General features: G+C 40.2%; 1 protein-coding gene across 1 annotated transcript in view; it reads right to left on the reverse strand.

Moving 5' to 3' along the window:
* The window catches only part of VXN (vexin), a 28,127-nt gene extending 25,573 nt beyond the window's left edge, over positions 1–2,554 (reverse strand). Inside the window, exon 1 of the mRNA XM_081266266.1 lies at positions 2,417–2,554. Within this exon, the coding sequence (XP_081122392.1) occupies positions 2,417–2,483 (67 nt within the window). The 5' untranslated portion in view covers positions 2,484–2,554. The remainder of the gene's footprint in view (positions 1–2,416) is intronic.
* Positions 2,555–14,173: the final 11,619 nt, after the last annotated feature.

A 14,173-nucleotide genomic window follows, 5' to 3' on the forward strand; every position in this document is an offset into this window, starting at 1 on the left:
CACCTTTGTAACCACTAGGCTGCACTGCCCAACTTGTGCCTGGCAAGTTTGGGTTATTGCACATTGATAATCATGGCTGACCCATTGCCTTTGGGAAAGGGCCCATCTGGGAGGGCGACTCCTGTTAGGTAAAGTCAAGACAACTTTCATTTCTGCAGTTAGGACAGGTTGTGAGGAAGGGTCACAACCTCTCTCATCAGCAGTGACTCCAGGTCGCTGGCACCAGCTTCCTTCACCCAGAGCCTTCTGCTTGAAGGCATTGAGAAGCCACAGGAGGCAGAGAAGTGGAAGGGGGGTGGGAAGGGACTCCCATTTATGATCCAGTGGAAAACTGCAAATATACTCCTTTTCTAGAGAGGAGCTTTCTGAGCTGTGAAATGTCTGTGAATACGGATGAGTGCTGGGTTTAGTACTGGGAAGAGGTCATGAACAAAAAGGCAAGGAAGGAATACAGCATTGAATATTTATCTTTGAATACATTCATTGCTCCGCTTACAGTGAAAATAGAAATCTCTTTGTAAGTGATGTATTCACCGGTACTTACTACATGTCAGCTACTGTTCTAGACACTTGATATATTAACTCATTTATTCCCCATGCTGATAATCCTGGGAGCTAGAGTTCTGTTGCTCACTTTTACAGAAGTGGAAACTCAGAGAGGTCAAGTAGCTTAGTCAAGACCACATAGCACAGAAGGGGCAGCAGTCTCTTAACCACTCTGTCACTGACTTTTTCTCCCTTTCAACAATTTTTAATTACAGAAGAAAGACATTATTTTCCTCTTTGCTTCCAATTTGCTTTCTCCTCATAAAAGAAGTAAAATTCAGAGGAAAATTTAGGTTCCCTTTCTAAACATCTCATGATTCTACTTCTCCCTTTCCTCGGGGCTACAGAGATCACCAATTTTATCTAGATCTTTCTGGTCTGTTTTCAAACTTTTCTCCAGATATATATCCAGAAACAATATTTTGTGTTTCCAAATTTACAGAAATGCTCTCATTCATGTATAATTTCTCAACCTGCTTCTTTCACCTCCTTACTCAACATGCATTTATAGGGCTAATAGCAGAGCTCAGTGGCAGAATGCTTGCCTAGAGGGCTGCCTCCCCAGCATCGCAAAAGATAAAATAAAATTATTCATTTATGTCCATCCCTACGTAAATCTATTTCATTTTTTTGTGGACCACTGTGGAGAATTCCATATTTTAATGGCACCACCTTATCCATTCCCCTTTTCATGGACATTTAGGTTATTCTCCATTTTTATCCTCTTAGTAGGGATGCCACTGTGAGCATTCACAAGTGAGAGTACCCCTGGGCTTTTTAACCCTAAAATGGAACTGCTGGGTCAGAGGGTCAGCTTTGACTTTCAGAATCTGCAGAGAAAATTTCAACTCCTACACGTGGGCAGACTCCCAGATCTTTATTCCTCTCTCTCTCTCTCTCTCTCTCTCTCTCTCTCTCTCTCTGGAAGTAGATATCTCAGGCTTGATTTGTTCTGTGGGCTGTCTCTTTGTGGCCAGGCTGAGGCTCGCCCTTCCCCCCACCCCTGAGCCCTGGCCCTGTCGGAGGCCGATACAGGAGGAAGAAGAGGAAGAAAGGAATAGTTTGAATGAGGTCTCACACTACCAGCAAACATCCAGCCCTCTTCATTCACGCCTGACAATGAGACCGGAGCTGAGCCTGAGCCAGGGGCACAACAGGGTCTGCAGGGACAGAGCAGAGGTGATAGGACAGTGGGCCTCCTGCTTTGGAAGGGTGAGGGAGCTGTCCAGGAGGGACCTTCTGGATCCACTGAGCTCACACAAAGCCCTTCCGGGGACTTAATGCTGATAAAGGGCCGATAAGGTCATGCACCTTTGGGCATGCAGGGCGGGTTAGGCAGGGTGACCCCGGGGGTTCTGCGGGGAGGCCAGCATGGGGTCCGGGCACTATTCAACTGCCTGGCTAGACTTCAGATCGCTGCTGCTGGGAGCCTTTGATGGCATAGTTAGAAATCATACTTTTGAGCCAACTGGTTCTCTTTTCAGAAGCCAGTTGCTCCCTGGAGAAGATGAATCTAACTGTCCTGGGAATTTGGTTTTCGTACCTGTATCCTTAACAATGACTGGCTGTCACTTCCATTCCGCCTGTTGGGGTGCCGGGACTGAGTTCCTACGAAACGGGTATGGAACAGCCCTCATGTCCCTCCCCCTTGATAGATGATTGTTTGTCAATGATTGATGTTTATCCTTGTGTCTCCTTTTAACAAGGAAAAAGAAAAAAAAAAAAAACCCAATACCATCCAAACCGAGGACCCATCATCCGACCTCAGGGCCCCGAGGGTCCCCCATAGTAAAACAGCACGTGAGGGTCCTCACCCTCCCGCATCAGATGCCACGCTAAGTGAGGGACAGTCAAGGGCAATGGTACTCACCCTTGGAAGGAATCACGGTGGTGAAAACTTCTATATTTTCATCGCTGCAGCTGTAGATCTGATGCATCCTTTCAGCCTTCTCTCCCCCAAGTGTCTGGGAACCAACCGGCAGCCTGTCTCTGGTCCCCTAGTCGCGAGGTTTCCTAATCCAGTCTGGCTCTCGGATCATTGTGTAGGTCCACAAAAGACAGGCTGGGGCTGTGAGCTCATTTCATTCCAGTCTTCACTGCAACATTTTCTAATCCCATCTGTCTTTTTTTTTTTTTTATGAATCCTATTATTGCAAACCTTTGATTGAGCGTGGAGGCTTCCGTCTCCTCCCAGCTAGGATGTACTTAACGTTTTTTTTTTTTTTTTTTTTTTTTAAATATATTTTGCGGTGTCTGCCGCAGTGAATTTGGAAGTCTTTTGTGAAGTGATGGTGAAGTGAAAATCGCCTACTCGGTCGGTGCCTGGCTTGGCTGGAGAATTTGTTTCCACCAAAAAAGAAATGTGGCTTTTTGGATACCTGTTATTCCCCTTCTCATTTCCAGAAATGAAGGGACTTGTTTCCCACCACTCCCACCCCAGGGGAACTAGACATGTTGTCATGTGTTAAGTTGGCTCCCTTCAAAGTTTCTATTTTAAACAAAAGGACTGTTTCTCTAGGGTATTTTCTCCTCATGCCATTACATGACAAGGCTGACATTTCTATGAATCATGTGTTTAGTGTCTCCTTGTGCAATGCTTCAGGTGCTTACAGAGATGTGGAACAGGCAGTGTCCACCTCCCGCTCAAGGAACCCAGTTACAGGAAGGGCATATTTTTATTATCCTATATATCCTAGTATATTTATCCTACATATTTATTTTTATATTGTATCATCACATATATGCTATATACTCTCCTATATATCCTATGCATACTCTATATGTTCCCTATACATTCCCTAATATCTGTATCTGTACACATGAAAAATAAGCTTATGGTTAATAAATGTATCATGCCAAACCAAAGCCATTTATTACATCCTTACAACTTTACTTCTTAATAATACTGATGGTGATATAATGATATTAATAATGAGAGTTACCATTTAACGAAATGTTTTCTTTGAGCTAGATAGCCTGATATAGAATCTCATTTAATATCTAAAGCTACCCCATAAACTAACCTATTATTTTTGCCATACTATAGGTGAGAAAACTGAGGCATAAAGAGATTAACTTTCCTGAGATTAAAAGAGCTAGTTTGAAGGCTGGGCAAGGTGGCACAAGCCTGTAACTCCAATGGCTTGGGAGGCTGAGACAGGAGGACTGAGAGTTCAAAGCCAACCTCAGCAAAAGTGAGGCACTAAGCAACTCAGTGAGACCCTGTCTCTAAATAAAATACAAAAAGGGCTGGAGATGTGACTCAGTGGTTGAGTGCCCCTGAGTTCAATCTCCAGTACCAAAAAATAAAAATTAAAAATTAAAAAATAAAAGCTAGTTTGTGCAGAATTAGAAATACATAACTAGTTTGACTCTAAAGTTAATGCATTTAACCACTAAATTATACTCTGTCCTGTACCTCTGAAGCCTTGCCCTTATTTAGAATTTAGATGGACCTCATACACATCTTAGACATGGAGTTAATGTCCACTGATATTTCTGTAGTTAACAAATTTGGGCCATTTACTGTTCATCAGGGGGTTATCAATATTACATCTCTTTCTCTGAGGAATACACCCAGCCACAGAGGATAGTCTGGGAAGCCATGTTTATTCTGCTTGGACTTGTCCCCTTGGATTCGATTGGCCTAGAGTGGACATCAAACTCCATGTACTGCTTTCTGGAAACTGACCCTGGGCTTTGGTCTGGGGCCAAAGGAAAGGTGTGAACTCTGAATATCAGGGTAGGTCTTCTGGCTGATTGGGGTAAAGTTGAGGAGAAGCCAGTAGAAATACTGCGCCTGGGATTGGTGATCAGGAAGGTGCCTGGGTCCTGAATAAAAATTCAGAGTAAAGAGTTTTAGCTACACCAAGGCCCATACTTGGTGGGTCTGTAGTCCTGCAGACATTCAAGCAGAGACCAGTGGGAGGGGGTGGGGGTGAGAGAAGTATTGGGAGGAATGAGAGGTAGGTGTGGGGGGACTGAGACAGAGATAAGATGGAGAAAGTATGGCCTGTCTCCTGCGTTGCTTCTCCCAGGCTAAGCTTCATTCCCATCTTGGGGTTAGTGAGATATCTGTTTCCATCCAACAAATTTCCTTTGGGTTAAATTTAAGTAGGTTTCTACTGTCTAAAAGATTTCTTTGTGTCTGTTGTCTGAATATTTTATATTCACAATGGTTAAAATTTTAGGCCATGTAATACTTGGGGAGTATCTAGTGTAATAAAAGTGAAGACCCAAAATTATGTTAACAGATCAGAATGGAGTACTGAAATCTACATGGTGAAATTTAGCAAAATGAAATGTGAACATCTGTCTTTACATTTATAAAAATATACAATCAGTTACAGAATCTGGGAGACCTGATTAGTGACAATTTATTAAAAAGGAATCTATTTTTTTAAACATTATTCTTTATAAGAGGCAATATTAAAGTGCAGGGGTAAAAGACACAAATAGAGTTCCCAGGACCTGGTACTAAACTGAAACTACGAATGCTTTGGGAAATCCAAAAGCCAGTTGGGTTTACCTGGATTTAATTTCAAGGAGTCCAGATTGGTTTAGATTTTATCTAATAAAACTGAAACCTAAGGCGGGTGTAGTGGTGCACGCCTTTAATCCCAGCAGCTTGGGAGGCTGAGGCAGGAGGATCACTGAGTTCAAAGCCAGCCTCAGCAAAAGCGAAGCGCTAAGCAACTCAGTGAGACCCTGTCTCTAAAGAAAATACAAAATAGGACTAGGAATGTGGCACAGTGGTTGAGTGCCCCTGAGTTCAATCCCTGGTACCAAAAAAAAAAAAAAAAAAAAAAAAAGAAAGAAAGAAAGAAAGAAAGGTAGAGTGCTTGCCTCTCATGTGTGCAACTGGGTTCAATCCTCAGCACCACATAAAAAAACAAAAAACAAAAAATTGAAACCTAATCAATGATAGCATATTATGTTATGTCTAATTAATGAGCCTGAAATATATAATTAAATGGGTTGATGTAAGGAAACACTTGGAGAAAAATAGTCTTAAGAAATAATTTTTACCTGTTTGAAATATTTTTTAAATAATAAAATTAATACCAATTATACCAAATTCAAAAATTATAGAAAGATATACTGAAAGAGTGAAGCTTACTTCCCTCAATATAGTCCCGCTCCCTAAAAGCAACTACTGTTGGAGGTTGGAGGGTCTATTTGCAGTTTTTTTCATGCTTATTCGTAAATATATATAGATATATGCATACGTGATTTTTGAAAATCAGAAATGGAGTTGTACTACACATACATGTGTACAACATATATAATTGTCATTCTTTTAATAAAGTAGGAGACCTCTGAATTAAAGGAACTTATGCACTCCTTTCTTGTTAGATCTAGTTTATTTCCATTTAAAAAAATTTGAAACAATGCTGCAAAGTGCATCTTTGAGTATGTGTCTTTACACACATCTCCTAACAGTCCTGAAGGCTACATTATGACATGCAGGTTGTAACTTATACAGGTTTAAGTTATGAGGGATTTCCCCAAATTTCCTTCTAAAAATTCCGTATCAGTTAACCTTCCTGCCTCCCCTCCTCCCTTCCTTCCTTCAGAGTTTCAAACCTGGGGCCTCGTGCATGCTAGGTAAGTGATCTACCCTTGAGCTATGTCCTCAACTCTCAGTGAACACTTTCACCAACTAGAATATGAGATGCTTATTCCCCTCACTCTTGGCAATACTTTATATTAATTCATTTTTATATTTGCCAAAATAATACTGTTTGGCTTTTGTGCCATGTTAGATAGCTCCCTCCTTGCCCTGGTACTTGATAATCCTTGGAGGGGTAAAGACTGAGTCCTCATTTAGAATGCAAACTGTATAATCCACATACAATAGTGATTTTATACCACATGACAACCCAGGTCCAGGATGAGGCTAAACCTAAGGTCGAGTTTGGTCTGATCTGGTCTGGGATCTTCCCCTAAGTTTCAAGGATTCACTGCTGAGGGTTCCAAGCTGGTTGCATGTGGATACCCATTTATGGCAATTTCTACATTTAGCTTTTGTACTTTTTCAAAAAGCAGATCGGTTTCAATACACAACTTTCTTTCCCACAGACTCTGCAAAAGGCTTCCTACTTGTTTGAGTGGCTACTGGGAAGCACTGAGTGGTTTGTGTTTCTCCAACTTGAGAGCTCCAGAGATCTATTCCACCAAAGAAACTAGAAGAAAACTTTTCTTCCTTCCTTCCTTCCTTTCTTTCCTGGGGATTTAATCAGTGAGCCACATCCTCAGCCCTTTTAATTTTTTTTTTTTCTTGAGACAGATTCTTGCTAAGTTACTTAGGGCCTTGCTAAATTGCTGAAGCTGGGTTTGAACCTGTGATCTTTCTGCCTCAGCTTTTCAAGCCCCTGGGATTACAGGTGTGCATCACCATGCCCAGCTAAAATAAGTCCTTTCTGAGGAAGGTACATGTAAGTTGAAACTTAGGCTGTGCTCAAACTCTAGCATGTGTGTAAATCACTTGAAGAGCTTACTAAAATGCAGATTCTGGTTCTAACAGTCTAGGTTGGGGTGTTGCTGGTACCAGGGCACACTTTGGAGTTAGAAAATAGTTTACTTAAGAAGAACAGAAGTCCTGATCTAAAGGCATTAAAATTATAAGGAGCTCAGTTCTTCCCCTAGACTATTTAAATCCAATTAGTTCAGTTAATCTATCAAATCAAATCAATCAATCGATCCAATTATCTAGGCCACAGACATAGGTGTTTAAAAGCACACTGGTGTTAAAATATGCTAAGGTCAAGAGCTCTGGATGTGGCACAGTGGTCCTCATATTGTTTCCAGATAACAATATCAGCATCCCTGTGGAACTTATTAGACTTTCAAATTCTCAGACCCCATCCTGCCTGCCAGGGTGGGAAGGATTTTCCAGGGGATTTTGATCCTCACTAAAGTTCGAGAACCTTCTGTGAACAGAGTAAAGAAGAGGATTATTCATGGGGTCTTCATCTAAGATTTGTTTCTGTGGTTGCCTGGCTGCCCATCAGACCTACTAAGCATCTTGGTAAACTTTCACATGACTGGACTGTCTTTCTGATTCCGAAGATCTGGAGTTGTTCCCATGCATATGTGGCTTTGAAAGCAACCAGAGGATGCTAATTCAGTTGCCAAATGGAGGGGTGGCAACTCTTGAATGGAAGCCTATGTTATGCCTTCTGGCTTGTACACTTTAAAGTGTTCATCCATTCACTTTGCATGTCTCAAACCCCATCATGTGCCATACATTGTGCAGATGATGTTACTGTTGAACAATTATTATAGCCAGTCACTTTAGACATGAGCCCCACAACCCTGCATAGTGGGTCTACAAAATAGAGTCCCAAACCTGGCTTAGTCAGGATGCCCAAATTCTGAACTACCCAGCACCTCAGACATCAATCTTTGTAGACTTGCAGGACACCAGATTGTGTGTCTCTGAGAAGTTTCTGTTTAATCTCCTGTGGCTCATACTGTGAAACCAGAAACACATTTGTAATTTTAGCATTTGTATAACATTAGTCTCTCAGTTCCTCAGAAAGAGAGAGAGTTTCAATTTTATGCAAAGTGATGTTCTTTGGGTATGAAGAGGTTTGCGGGTGAGGAGATCATGTTGCAAATTTTGAGTTCACGGTCTCAAGCAATCTTTCTGCCACATCTTCCTGAGTAGCTGGAACTATAGGCTTGAGCCACTGCAATGAATTCTACATTAATGAATAGTATGAATACATCATGATACACTTAGATTATTCTAGTTGTTTCTAGTGCTAACCACATTGCAACAAGTACACTTAATATGTATCTTCCCACATATGTTCAACTGTATCAGTAGGATAAATTCTTAGAAGTCAAATTGGAGAGCTTAGGAAAAGTTCTAGGCATAAGTGTATTTTTAATTCAATATAATTCCAAATATAGTATTATCTGGAAATACAAAGTACTTGTGAAATGGTTGCTTTCAGGGCAAGAAATTTGGCAAATGGATAATCTATGTATTTTCTTTAAAAAAAATAAGTGTATAAATTTTATTTAAAGAAAGAAGGGATTAAAATGGAAACATATACAGTGTGTAGAATTAAAAACTTGAAACATTAAGTAAAAAAATTTTAAGAAGTTTGTACAATGGGCTGGGGATGCAGCTCAGTGTTTGAGTACTTGATAGCATAAGCAAAGCCCTGGTTTCAATCCCCAGCACACAAACACACACACACACACAATATGTAAAGTACATAATAGGCAACTATAAATTAAAAAAACTGGAATTCTAGGAGAAGGAAGTGTAGCTCACTGATAGAGCACTTGCTTAGCATGTGCAAAGCCCTGGTTTTGCTCCCCAGCACAGCCAAAACAATCAATCAACAAAAAGCTGGAAGCTCAAGTGAAGAAGTAGACATTTTATTTAATTTAATATAGCCCAATATTATCATTTTAACATTCAATCTTTATGGAAAAATCATTAATGAGATAGTAGAATTTTTTTTAAAAAAGTTTTAATGAAAAGACTTTTTTTGGCTCATGAAAAAATTTTTACGCAAGGGAGAGAATTGAACAATAGCAGGGGAGGTAGAGAGGGAAGATGGGAGGGGAGGGGAGAGGAGGGGGGATAGTAGGGGATAGGAAAGGTAGCAGAATACAACAGTCACTAATATGGCATTATGTAAAAATGTGAATATGTAACAGATGTGATTCTGCAATCTGTATTTGGGGTGAAAATGGGAGTTCAAAACACAATTTGAGTCAAATGTATGAAAGATGATATATCATGAGCTATGCAATGCTTTAAATAATCAATAAAAAAATTAAAAAAAAATAAAAAAAATAAAAAATTTATGATTGAAAAAAAAATTTTACGCTATTTTGAAAACCTGATGTGTGTTTTTCAATGAGAACACATTTCAATTTATACTAGTCATAGTTCAAAAGCTCAATAGCTTTGTACGTCTCAATGGCTATCATATTGTAGAGTAAAATTCTAGAGATTCTTCAGCTTGCCAAATTTCTCCATTGGCGCCTAGATTTTTGCACTTGACATTCTCAGTGCCAGCATCACTCCCAAAGTCAAGTTAGAGGACTGTATTTCATTGAACCCTCACAATGAGTAGCAATTGCTTATAGAATTGAATGTCTGCCCTGCAAAATGCTGTGTGCTCTGTTCGGTATGGAAATCTCCATGTCCTGCACAGTGCCGGGCAGAATACTTGGTGATTTTTATCTTGACTAAATGATAGCGACTATTTGTCTATAATTTGTGGGTGAGGGATGCCTAGAGACACAGATTTCTTTCCTTTTCCCCTTCAGGCTTTCCAACAATATCAGGATTAATGAAGACATACCTACAACATCCTCTAGGGAATCCAGTTGAACTTGAACAAGGTGCTCCGGCTGGCGTTCAGAGGATCTGCTTAACAGAAACTTAACTGAACAGGCCCTTCCTTGCTCAAGCCATTGTCACTTCCCTGTTGTTCTCTTTGCCCGTTGTTCTTTCATTTTTCACTTCTTTGACAAGAACCCATAAATTAAAACACCTAACAAAAGCATCCATGTTAAAAAAAAAAAGCCAAGAAATGTAGAATTGATGGCAACAATGAGTGACATACCAAAAATAAAATAGAAGAAGGATTGGGTGTGACTTTAGGCTTTCTGAGCACACTCAAATTCTGATCTTAGAACTGGGGCTGGGGGTGGTGAATGGGTCCCTGAAAAACTGCAGTGGGTACTGCTTGATCTGCCTCGGAAGTGTTAGCTGGTGATGGCTTCTTGGTCTTGACAAATGTTTGAACTATATAGGAACATTTTTTTTTTTTTGAGAAAAGACAAAACTGGACAAAAATGTTTATGAAATAATGGAAACTTCCATTTTCCAGTTACAAAATATTTTTAATTTTGTACTTTTGTTTGTGAATAATGTTAAACATATGCAGGAATGGAAAATCTAATACAATGAACTCTTACGCACCCACCACTTAGCTTTAACAATGTGATCAACTCATGGCCAATTTTTTTTTCCACCTTTCCCTCCATCCACTCCCATCTGATTTTAATTTGAAACCAGTGCCACACATCAAATGGTTTCATCTTCAAATATTCGAGTGCATATCTGAAAAAGTTATTTTTATTTCTTTAACCTAGAATGATTTTTTTTGCTTCATTACCTTTTTTTTTTTTTTTTTTTGAGGTGATCAGAACTGCAAGGCAGGTCTCCAGGCTCAAGGTTATGGTAAACTCCCAGGTATTTAAATGGATAACTTGGGATGACTTGTTAATGACATGAGCAACCAGAGTTGCTATTGGCCTTTGATTTATGAAGCTGCATGTTCAGCTTGTATGATGGATGTCATTAACATCAGGCATGACGGGCTCATTCATCTGTCTCTGCCCAGTGCTCTTCAGTCATGAATGCACTCAACAGATGGGGAATTTCATGGCCACAAATGGAATTGTTTATCCTCTCATTGTTCCCATGTCAGCAATCAAACTAAATCCATTACCCACCAATAAAAAGATCAGCCTGCTGCCAGTTCAGCTGTGGAAGGAGCTGAAGCTATGTTGAAGGGATTTAGAGTTTTAGAAGGGATAAAAAAGTAATAAGAAGCCACATAAAAATTAAGATCCCAGAGAAGAATTTGAGTCTCATTTGAAAGCTGAAGGTTTTAAGGGATTTGAAAGGGAAGGCCTAGTAATTCAATATTTTCTTTAACATAAAATATACTCTAGAGATGCCTGATTATAAATGTTGCTTAGCTTTTACTGTGTGTTGATGGCTTTATTATTTTATTTGAAAAAGATCACAAGCACTCAAATTGGGCTTTGAAGAAGGAGGAAATGTCAGATTCATAATAGAAAAACTGCCAAGATGTTAATGGTGTTACTTCTAGTAGGACCAGTTTCTTTGGTGTGGATAAATAGTTGTCTATTCTTTATGAAGTCGTTCCTCCTTGGCTTAGCGCACAAGTTCTCTGTACACTGATCTGTAAGGGGAGAAGATCCCCCAGGCTGCCCCCAGCATTCTCTTGGGCCATGCATGGACTAGGACTTTAAAAAGTGAATTCTTGCTGAGAGCCACAGCAGAGTCGGAATGGCCCCTGGCATTTTGCCAGAAGTAATGATTGAGAGGCGAGCCATTAAGATGATGATATTAAGTTAAGCTGTCTATAATTGCTGTGTCTGGATGATGCTGGATTGAAACAGGCTGTGTATTCAATTGTATATTAGACCTTTACTGTCCGCCTAGGTTGCCCGCTACTTTGGAGTTCCCATTGAGTTCTCCCGGGGTTCCGAGAGTGAGTGTGCGCTCAGCCCAGTGGAGGGAGTTCCGGTTGGTGTGTGGTGTGTTCCTGGAGGAGCCGCGTGGGGCGTGGGTGGCGTTTGGGAGAGTTCCTGGGGAGTGTGTGCGTGGAGTGCTGGTGGAGTTCGGGCAATAAAGTTTCCTGTTTGAAGATACAAGTGCTTTGTGGTGGCTCGTGATTTGTGCCCAGCCAGACTTCTGCAAATTCTAAAACACTACTTGCTTTTTGCCAGGCTGTTGCAATATCAGGATATTAGAGGCAAGAGATGATGGTTCTGCCATTCATTTGTGATTGCTGAGGATCTGGGGAACACGGACTTTATATTTACTCATTCAGAAAGTTTGAGACTTTGGTCAATGAAAAGTTATCTGAGTGAGAAAAATTAGACTGGTTGTTTCATTCTTTCTTTTCCATTCAATTCTTCAAACACACATTGATGACTTACTACTGTATAGACCCGTTTTTTATGCTAGATTATAAGAATGTGCTGTGATTGAGACAAGACCTTTTACTCCATGTCAACAGATTAGAATGGGAGATGAACAAGAAAATAAACGATTGCACATAGGTTAAGTGGGGACACACTGAGGGTGTTACAGGAGTGCAGAGGGAACCCCAATTAAAGTTCCTTGGTTTACCCAGGGAAAAGAAAGGTGGGGATATGATAGGGCTAAGAGAAGAATCTTTGCAAAAGAATAAGCTCAGTGTTGGGAGGTCTTATGAGATGGTGGGAATCTGGAGAACAGAAAAGGTTGCAGATACTCAAACAGCAAACCCTGCCCTGGTTGGTAGATGTGGCTGAACCTTACAATTCCATGGAGCTGTGGGGGAAGATTTGCTCATTCTTATGGATGACTAGCTCTGACATCTTTTTTTAATCTTGGTGTTCCATATGTGGTAGTCCCCCCAAAGCTCCTGTTTTAATGCAGGAATATTCAGAGGTGAAATGATTAACTTTCGAGAGCTGTAACCTAATCATGTCACCCTAGTTTGAACAGACTAAGTGGATGGTAACTATAGGCAGGTGTGGTATGGCTGGAGGAGACGGGTCACTGGGGTTGTGCTGTGACAAGGTTTTTCTCCCTTGAAGTTCCTTTCTCCATCTTCTCCCTGTTTCCTGGTCACCATGCATAGAACAGTGCTCCTCTGCTACACTCTTTCACCATAATGTTCTGCCTCATCTTGGGTCTGAACAGTGAAGGCAGCCAAACATGGACTGAACCTCTGAAACCACAAGCCAAAATAGATTTTTACTTCTCTAAGCTGTACTTGTCAGGTATTTTTGTCACAGCGACAAAAAAAAGTTGACTAATACACTTCCTTTATATTTGGTAGGTGTCAGGCATCATTGCCCAGCATAAGTGTGCTAACTGATCAGGATATCCCCAGGCAGGTGGATGATTGGTTTAAGGAACTCATGCTACTTTTAGAAAATAGAAAGTACTTTCTACAAGAAGAAATTCACTTCTACATAAGGTAAGACAAACATTAGATTTGTCCCAGGAATCAGGATAATGGGTTCTTCCCTTCCTGTCTCCTTTCCTTCCATTTAACCATCAGCTTATCAACTGAGGCTGCTGCTTCTTCAGAAATCAAATTGGGACTGTGCAGACTGTTTCTTCTGATGGATTGTGAGCTCTTTAAGAGGACAGATTGTGCCTTATTCATCTTCATAGTCCCAGAAGCTGCAAGTGGGTTGTTGACAAGAGCAAGATGGAGTCAGTTGCTACTACTTGCTAGCAGTGTGACCATGGTCAAGTTATATCAACTAAGACTTGGCTTTATATTTCACAAAATGGGGGTAATAGTAACATCTGCCTCATTAGGCTGTTTTGAGAATTAAATAACATAAATGTAAAATACATATAGTGTCTAGCACATAAGGGCTCACACAGACTATTGACATTAGGTTTATAATAAATGTTATTGAACTAGCATCTTAGGACCTAGTCTGACAAAGCTGATTTTGGGATAAATTTGAGCAATGGATTTTACTTTTGGGAGTCCCTATCTAAAAAGTTTATCTGTCAAACATAAATACCTGCATGGGCACCTAAACGGAATTTTAATGGAAATGTCCCTTGATTACAACAATAACCTAACTCTAGTAAATTATCTAAGCATAAGTATCAGAGAGTAATAAAAGCTACTGTGTTTTAACATTTTAAAAAGATGATATAAATTCCTTAACTTGGTAAAAAGCATCTACAAAAGACTTACAGTTAGAATCAGACTTAATGAGAAAGACTGAATACTTTCCCTTGGGATTAGGAACAAAACAAGGATGTCTACTCTTACCCCTCTTACTCAACATTATGCCAGGGCAAAGGCAAGAAAAG

The sequence above is a fragment of the Spermophilus citellus genome (genome assembly GCF_964194105.1).
Source record: "Spermophilus citellus genome assembly, chromosome: 14".
NCBI lineage: Eukaryota > Metazoa > Chordata > Mammalia > Rodentia > Sciuridae > Spermophilus > Spermophilus citellus.